At 33.7% G+C, this 9,632-nt stretch overlaps 1 protein-coding gene across 1 annotated transcript in view; it reads left to right on the forward strand.

The window, feature by feature from the left end:
• Scml2 (Scm polycomb group protein like 2) overlaps positions 1–8,884 on the forward strand; it is a 66,696-nt gene extending 57,812 nt beyond the window's left edge. Inside the window, exons 12-15 of the mRNA XM_046425860.2 lie at positions 1,740–1,853; positions 2,542–2,790; positions 6,036–6,187; positions 7,247–8,884. Coding sequence (XP_046281816.1) covers positions 1,740–1,853; positions 2,542–2,790; positions 6,036–6,187; positions 7,247–7,375 — 644 coding nt within the window. The 3' untranslated portion in view covers positions 7,376–8,884. The remainder of the gene's footprint in view (positions 1–1,739; positions 1,854–2,541; positions 2,791–6,035; positions 6,188–7,246) is intronic.
• The last annotated feature ends 748 nt before the right edge of the window (positions 8,885–9,632 follow it).

Consider the following 9,632-nt stretch of genomic DNA (forward strand, 5'->3'; position numbering starts at 1 on the left):
TGCTTTGTTAGCAAAGGGGAAGTATAGGGGACTCCTGTCCCAGAGGCTATGGTTCTGCCCATAAGGAAGAACAGAGGGCTTTTAAAGAAGCTCTTCAAAGGCTGCATTCCAGGTGTGCCCTGAGGGGTAGAGATGGTTCACTAGTTAGTTAAACTGGGATGTTTTCAGTGTTTTTGTTAAGGAATGGATTTTTGAAGGTTTTTCATGAGTCATCCTGAAAGTGCCTCCTTATGATGACTTTGAAAATAAATTTATCTTTTTCTTAGTTATCCCTGTAGGAACACTTTCTTACTTTAGCTTACTATAATATCTAGAAGCAGAAGGGTCAATTTTATGTTTGTTTCAGCTCCAGATAGTAGACAATACACAATCTTCATATACTTTTCACAATGAAAGCGTTAGTATATTATAAATTAAAAAATAGACTTTTTAGAACTTTGCTAAGATTTAGAGATAAGCAAATATCTATAGAAAAATATGTTAGTACTAGAATTTTCTCTATCATTAATAGGGGAAAATTATTTTTTCCTTAGAATTTAATTATTATTAATTTTATTCATTTATTTTATTTTATTTTTTTGCAGTGGTTGGGATGGAACCCAAGGCTTCATGTATGCTAGGCAAGTGCTCTCCCACTGAGCTATATCCCCAGTCCTCTTTTCTTAGAATTTAAATATTTAAATTAATTGATAGATTCTATAGTATTTGTTGTGCAATATAATATATTTTGTCTGTTGGTTTTATGGTCCATGATTAAAAATAAAACTCAAGTATTAAAGAGCTCTCCTGGACTGGTTGATAATCAGTCAGAAACTGGATTGCTAAAGGTTGTTCATCATACGATTTTGAGAGACATGCCTAGACCCTAGTCAGAATTTTTAATCCAGTGAAGTTTGACTTTCATACTTCCTCAAGGCAGCCTTTTTTCCCTTTTGAGTTCTATTATCAGACTTTAGATTTCTATTATACCTTATTGGTCCTTTTAGTTTGAGGTTAAACCAGGTTATTGGTTGGATATCCTAATCCAAAACTCTATAAAGTGCTCTAAAGTCCAGAACTTTTTTGAGTGTCACCTTGGTGCTTGAAGTTTCAGATTACAGAGTGTTTTGCATTTCAGATTTTCAGATAAGTGATGCTTAACCAGTAAAGTGTATGCAAATATTCCAAAATACGAAAAACTCCGAAATCTGAAACATTTCTGTTCCCAAGCATTTCACATAAGAGATAAACTTAACCTATAATGTGTCTTTATTTTCAGAATCATGCTTGAAAGAGTGGTCCGTTAGGTACAAGTGCATTTGGTTGAATAATAAGCATTAACATTGTTATAAGAGAAGCCCAAGTCAGGATTGGTCTACAAAATAATGCCTCTGTTGTACCATATCTTTTCTTTAATTTATCTTAACCCTTAACTATTCTTGCACATAGGAGCAATTTTTCAAGGTCTTTACGTACGTTATAATGAGTTGCCTCACTGTCTTCTGAAATATTTATAGAGAGCTGATGACCCCAGAATAAATGAAGTTTAGACATTCCTGGAAGTACTCTTGAATATTATTCTAGTGGAAATGTTTAGTAGGAAAAAGTAAGCACTTGTTATTCTTGAACATTCAAATAATTGACATTGTTGATGAAGTTATAGTATGCAAATGATATAGAAACATATTTCATGCTGATGATATGAAAATAATTGAGTACTGTAATTAGTTATAACACTTCTTTTTATAAAATAAAAACAGTGAAAGAGGAAATAACAGGAAAGAAAAGCATCAAACGATCTCCTCAGCAACCTGTACCTTGTAGTGTTCCTGTCTCTCCTAAGCTGCTCAAAACAAAGATGCATGCCTCTAAAGGTAAATAGCAGTGATACACCCCAGGATCTAGAAGAAAATTCCTCTGCTACCACTTATGTATGTTCTTGGCGTAATGGTGTTGGGGGTAGGGAGTATATTTGCCCAAGTAAGTTTGGCAATAAGGATATTACTTTGGCAGCTTCAGCACTGTATTTCCTTCAGAAATCCTGCACAGCTGTTACTTCTCACTAGATTAAGAAAAAAAATTGTAACAGCCTTTTCCATTCAATTTTATGTTGCTAAAATATTTTTAGAAAGATTTATAGAAAAACTTAGTACCTTTCTCCAGTGAAAATTTTCACTGCTCAAGAAGTAAGCAGATTTTGGAAACCAACTGTTATATATGATTATATTATAACGAAATAGTTGTGAAGAACTACATTCCTAAGAACAGATGATTTTGTCAGGAGTGCACAGCTTTAGTGGCAAGACTGGAAAGAGACACTAAATTTCCCTGAGAAATATAGGTGACCTCACAGAACCAATTTGGTTTTGAGGACAGTGTCCATTATTATAAATGATGAGGAGGGAAGTCATGGTCATGTACTTTGTGTCAGGAGTTTGTGGTTCAGTATAACATGAATTAAGTGAACTGTTGTTGGAGATGAAGATATTTTTGACCCTTTAATAGTATTTGAGCTGTACGAAGGTTATCTAAAGATAATCTCCTTTGTCTTTTTCTTTGTAGAAGAATTACTATCTCCTGAGGGAGAGAGCATGCCCAAAGAGGAAAATCTCCCTGAAGATTCCAAGAATTCATCACTAAATTCAGGAGAGTCTTTGAATCCTGTCTGTAGAAATCTTATGCAAACTTCATTCTACAAGAATTTTCCTCAGAATGCACCAGGCACCTCAAGTTCGACACTAGTTGGGACCAAATCATCTCCCAAGAGCAGTTACTCTGAAGATAAATTCCAAATGCAGAAGAAAAGTGAAGGTATATTTAAAAAACAGTGATTTTCAGCCAGTGTGTTTATCTTTTCCCTTGAGGATTCCATACACAACAGTATCCCCTGAGAGTGTTTCATACTGGGGAAATGCTAAAATCGGGGAGGCCAGTTCTCTCCTTTATGTCACTGTAAGGGCCAAATCATTATAGTTGCTCTAATCCTCATGGATTCGAACACAGAATTGTCTCTAGGGATCTGGATCACCAACCATGTCTCTGATAGAAACTTCTCAGATTTGTGGTTTTGTGGAGCAATTGTAATTTGTCATTTCCCTGGGTACAATCTGGACTCATGACTCTGAGGCCTAGAAGGATACATTTCCTCTCCTTTCTGATCTATTGTTCTCCCTCTTGAGACCCTTCCTGGTCCCACCCTGTGTGCAACTCGTGCGTCGAGGTTCTAGCATCCTATTGCCACAGCCATACAATTTCTCCATTCTCCACATCCATCCTCTTTTATTCCCTCATCACGACAATGCTACATATATAAATAGGGCAGCATCTTGTTCCCATTTGCAAAGAGTCAAAATAGCTTTCCATGTGCAAAGATGGCTGCTGCACCATACTTCTTTAAGAGTTAAGAGTGCAGGAGAGTGAGGGTGGGAATAAGAGTTCTGTCCTTTTTCCTCCAGATGGGCATTTAGGCCAGGTTAAGTGAACAAAGTGGGAACCAAGTAAACCCCTTGTCTTTTATCATGGATGTTATCTGTGGGCAACTGCATTTCACACATACTGTTACATATTTAATGTTGTCATTTCCATCCCCCACTTTCTGTGGAGATTGTCTCTTAGAGTGACATTGTTTTCAGAGTCTAAAGATAAATGTTTACTCCCTAAGGGGTAATATACCCTGAAATTTTAAGTGTTTTCACAAAGTATGAACTTTGGAAGACTGGCTTCAGTAAAAGGCTCTAAAAGCTTACTTATAATGTTGACCATCTCACTTCCAAATGTTTGTCTAATACTACTTGGCCAAAGTAGAGAAGTTTAGCTTCTGGTCTTCCTAGCAGTAAAAAGGCTATTGTAATAATATTACTTATTAATAATTTACTTAATAGTAATAAAATCATAATCTTCATCACTATGTGACACTACATTCCACGAAAGTAATATTTTCTGTAGCTTTATACATTATGTCACTTAAAGAATTCTGTGAGATGTAGGTGCTGGTAAAATTTTTCAAATGAAAAATCTCAGGAGTCCTTTGAGTAAGGTCCCTTAGCTAGAAAGTGGCTGGGGCAGTCCTTAAACCCAGACACTTTGGTTCCAGGGCCATACTCAACTACTGCACTGCCTGTGTTTCTAGAGAACAAGAAAGCATTTTACTTTGAAACTGTCTAGAGGTGTCACTACCATTATTTTCTTTAGGCTACTCCAGCTGTTAATTAAAGCTGAGTTCACGAACCCTGATTGCCAGTAATGCTCATTATAATCTCCTGTCCTACCTTGCCCATCATTTGAATGAAAAAAATAATTGATCTTTATTATATGAAAGAAATCTAGTAACAATGTTGGGGAAATTAATTCACATTTATTGTATTTATTTTAGAAATATTGATACCCCAGTGTATATTAAGTGGAACCATTTGGGAGAAAAGCATGACTGGACTTAGATTTTTCACATATTTAGTTTCATATAATTATTTGAATAGCAATAATGTAATGTTTGTAACCTTCTCTGATTGTTTTGAAGACATGGTCCCAATTAAATTACTTTTACATAATAGTTTAAAAATAGAAGAGTTTACAGTTGTTTTGTTTTTTAATATAAAATTATTTTTATACCAGGAAATGTATCTGTACATATAGTTTATCTGTAGTAATCTGTAAAACTACTTGCATGTTATTTAATATATAAGAATACCGGATTCTAATGATAGAAACCAGAAACCCCACAAAAAGTTAATTTAGAGGTTAATTAGCCTTGCCAGTGATTTTTCTTTTTTTTTTTTTTTTAGATTATATAATGTGTCATTATTGAGTTAAAAATGATAGATGGCTTTTCTGTCCAAATCGTCAGAATGCCTTAGGTAGGACATAGTCTGTACCATCATCATTTTTACCTGGATTGATAAAGCCCAGCAAAATTTCTTTTCTCTGACAAGTAATGAGGAGATATATTTTAGTATAGAGATTATTTCACGTTGAAGTTGGAATGTTGGATAGAAAAGTAATAAAATTCAGAGCTACACACACAAAAAAAGAACCATTATGATCTTCTGTTTTTCTTTACTTTTTCATTGGGTAAATATTCAAAATGCTCCTAACTTGTTCATAGCCCAGATGATAGGAAAGAAAGGACATGCCTTTGGCTAATTCACACAAAAAGATCAAATTTGTGTTGACTGTTCTTCAGTTATCATCATCACCCATTGTCTTTAAGGAGTCTATTGCTTTACTTAAGTGAATGAATACTTGTTAGGATGAAAGAAATGTCAATACAATTTAGTTAACAGCACAGCTAAAGTATGTTGAGATATGAGTACCTAAATTGTTCCATGTCTCAGTTATTGCTTTATTAAGCATCTAAACCTCCAATCAAATTATCTATTGGAGGAATTAAATAAAATGTTAAAAAGTTCTGACTTAGGTTAGCAGATCATAGTCCTATTTTCTTAAATTCAGATTTACATTTAAGTCACAAGAGATACTAATCTAAAAAGTTAAGGTGATGAAAAAAGTAGTCATACTGAATATGTAGGAGAGATTTGATAAAAGAACTAATTTGGTTCTCCAAGATAATGGGGTTGTTGAAACACTGATTAAAGTGAATAAGTTTAAACAATTATAAACTTGTAAATTTGGGGAGTTTCCATTGTATTTAGCTAGTAAAATAAAACAAATTTAGATTAAAAAGAGAGGTTGAGAAAAATTCATTGAAATAGTGTAATGGATTAGGTTAGATTAATCTAATGTAATCCAAGTAATAGATCTTTTGCTGCATGGCCAAAGAGGCCTTGGATTGTTTGGTCTGTTTAATTGATTTTTGAAGCTTTAAGGGAGCTTCTGAAGCTGCTATCGTTTTGGGGAGGTCAGATGGGATGCTCTTATGCAGCTGTTTTGATCATCTTTAATGTAGGCTTTTACTAGATTTTACAGTTGGAGTCTTGAGTCCTTGCTTGGGTACGTAAGTGAAGGTTCCAGAAATGAGACCATTACTCCCTTCCTAACATCTCTTCTTTCAGTATAATGATCAGGTCAAGTATGATTTGTTTTTTTTCCCCCCATTGAAGCTCCAAGTTATATAGCTGTACCTGACCCCAGTGTCCTGAATCAAGGCTTCTCTAAGGACCCTTCAACCTGGTCTGTGGATGAAGTGATACAGTTTATGAAACATACAGATCCTCAGATATCAGGCCCCCTCGCCGACCTCTTCAGGCAACATGTAATGTATCTTTTGATCCGGTTTTCCTGCTGCCATTATGCCTTTGACTGACCTCTGTGCAGGCCTTTCAGTTGGATACTGAGTTGTGTGGATGGTGGGGGAACCCTATCAACTGATTTTTCCATTTAAGAGAAAAGTTATTTTGCCCAACATTAGATCCTTAAATGGTAGGTTAATTGTCTTTCTTTAAATGGGTATCCAAGTGCCTAATATTCTAAACAGCCTCACATTCTCAAGAGGATGATTCCGCATTGCCACTTTCAGGTGGACCGCCCTTTTTGTGAAGACATATACAAGGATCCTCCCCACCCCCTGCTCAGCCCTAGGACCATGAGTAGGAGGGGGCGACTACAATCTGTAACAGGGTGGCCTTCTTACTATGATACCCAATAAATCCAGCAACTATATAAGATTAAATATGCCTTTATTTTAAACAGGATCTCATGACTACCAAATAATATACTTCCATAGCATAAATTGGTTAATTAAGGTAATAAAGAATTTTAGGAGGATGCCTTGTGACTATTAAGTAATATTTTTATAGTTTTTTCTTCCAAATAAAATTAGTACTCTAATAATCTGGTATAGTCTTTTTAATATTATAAGAAAATTGGTAATTAGTTTGGGCATCTAACTTAACTTTAGACAACTAAGTGGTTAGCATTCGACCTAAAGATAATAATGTATGGCACATTTACAGTTTGCATTGATGTTGACATAGTCCTAGCTCTTCTCAGAAAGTTAATGACTGTCTGAAATTACCATTTATAATTTTTGACCCTTTGTCATACTCGTATTTTACTCAGCACAGTATTTAAAATCAGATGATGTTTAGGACACTAACCAAAGATACTAGGGTAAATTTCTTTTTTCTTAAAATTTGAAGTAAATTTACAAATCATCAAATAACGTTTCACTGTACAAATTCTATTTTTAATAGTTTTCAGGAAATGCATATTCAGAGAATATATATCTGGAATGTACAGCTGCTCTGTTTTACATGTATAAATAACGACAAAATATTAAAAAATTAATTTTATCATTTTTTTCTCTCTATAGGAAATTGATGGGAAGGCTCTGCTGCTACTGAAGAGTGATGTGATGATGAAGTATATGGGGCTGAAGCTGGGACCAGCATTAAAGCTATGTTACTACATTGAAAAACTTAAAGAAGGAAAATATGATTGAAAAAAATGTGTATTGACAAAATTTCTCAGGTGTACTGATAACATTTTAATTTTAAAAGTATTCTTTGAGCAGTTTTGTTTTGTAGAAATTTCTTCAAAATGTTCTTTCAGAATTACATTAATAGTCTAGTCTATTTTAAAAACCATTTAACATGAGAGCATTAACATACCCAAATTGGCAGCTCATTCTTTGTATTTTTGTTACTTTCTTTGTGTAGTTTACAAATATACTCCATTCAGTAAACAGAGAAAAACCTTTGATTTTGTTTAATCTTTATATGTAGAACCAAAACAGCTAAATCCCAAAGGGGAAAATGTCATAGATTAAATCCATAAGAATTTTTTCTCAGAAGAGATGTACCTACCTGTAGCTATCATATCTTCCTCAATATTTTGGTCTGATTCTGCAGTGTTCTGTTCATGTTTTATCAGTTTCTAGAAAGGGAATAGCCATATAAATTATTTTCCTTTCTGTTATTAGCTCTCTCAGTGTGGTACTTCTTCATATTTAAAGATTAAAAAAAGCTTATAAGCTTCATAAAGTGTTCTTATCAGTTTTTGATAATAACAATAGGATAGATAGAATGATCATTTTGTGCAGATGTTTATACTACAAGTGTGGTTTAAATGGAGTCAGATTAAATTTCTTTCAATAAATACCTGTTATTTTAAAACTTTATATATTTTTGCTAAGCTTGGACATTAAGTACTCATTCATTTCTCACATCTCTTTATCAAAATACCTGTGTCCAAATGTTAAAAGATATATATTTTATTGTATGTGTTTATTCCTCGTGGATACTTTACCATATTTATATACTATTGTATACCTATAGGTATACATAAGTAAATGTTTTCTTTTTGAATTTAATATGGCACTTTGCACTGCCACAGAGTGATTATGAATTATGTATATAGTTAGATGTTTTTATTCCTTAAAAAATATGTGCATCATTTTCTATCACCAGTACCTCCTAGCTTACTCTTCAGGTGATAAGAAACAATCCATAGATTGGTTTCCATACAGGGAAGTTTTCAGTCCTATGCAATGTTTCTAATTAATTTGATTAGTTCTGAGCCATTCTGCTACATTTTGAAAGATACATTAGTACTGACTTATTGTTTTGGACTTTATTTTATCAGTTAGAACTTTCAAAGGGAAACGGTGCTATATGTTTATTGTTATTTTTGCATAATTTTGGTATAATGTTTATAAGCTATGAGAATCAGTTATAGAAGTATTTCCTATAAATGCCAATAAAATATTCACCAGGGCAAGAATGTACATTTTCTTTTTAGAAAACCAAATCTACTTCAGATAAGAATGCACTTATTTAAAGGATTGTTTCATCTGTTACTCCTTATAAGACTAGATTCTTCCTTAAACTTGATCTTCTTTCAGATTGTTTGTATGAAGATTCTGTGCTCATTTGAACAGTCCTCAGGTGTTTGCATAAATACTATGTTTTACGGTTTTCGTATTTAAAATAAAGTTAAATAACTACAGTAATTACTGTCAAAGCCTCAAATTTTATTTTACTTAACGCATTGCATTCCATTAATATGTGAACTTGTTAGACTTGAAAAAGAGCCCCTACAATTATTAATAGTGTTATTGGGAGGAAAACCACTGATTTTTTTTAAGGTTTGGAAGGATTGCACTTACACTTGGCTCAGTAAAGAAGGGAGGTTTAAATTTCTGGGGCTTTTTCTACAACTCAAGAGGTAGCGCGCTCGCCTGGCATGCGCAGGGCACTGGGTTCAATCCTCAGCACCACATAAAAAATAAAGATGTTGTGTCCACCGAAAACTAAAAAAAATAAATATTAAAAAATTCTCTCTCTCTCAAAAAAAAAAAACAAAGTCCCAAAGGCCATTCCAGGCAACAAGAGAGGCTATATTGTAAACAGGACATGGAGACAAAAGGACACCCTCCTTGGAATACATAGCAGTTTTCTTTGCTCTACATTCCTGTTATTTCAGAATTTCTGTATGTTAATAGTAAACAATTTAGACACCTATAGATTTCTTAATATTAGTAGTTAAGGTATTTAGCATTGAGAAACACCTGATGTAGTTATAGAAGAAAACACTACTTCATACCCATAAGGGTGGCTAGTTTTTTATAAAAGGGAAAATAGTGTTAGTGAGGATATGGAGAAACTAGAAACCTTGTGTATTGCTGTTGGGACTGTAAAATGGTGCAGCTTCTGTGGAGAACAGTACAAATTATTATATGCTATACCTATTCCACTTTG

The sequence above is a fragment of the Marmota monax genome, unplaced genomic scaffold (assembly GCF_021218885.2).
Source record: "Marmota monax isolate L192 unplaced genomic scaffold, Marmota_monax_Labrador192_F-V1.1 WCK01_AAM20220418_F8-fsc00203, whole genome shotgun sequence".
In the NCBI taxonomy this organism is placed as follows: domain Eukaryota; kingdom Metazoa; phylum Chordata; class Mammalia; order Rodentia; family Sciuridae; genus Marmota; species Marmota monax.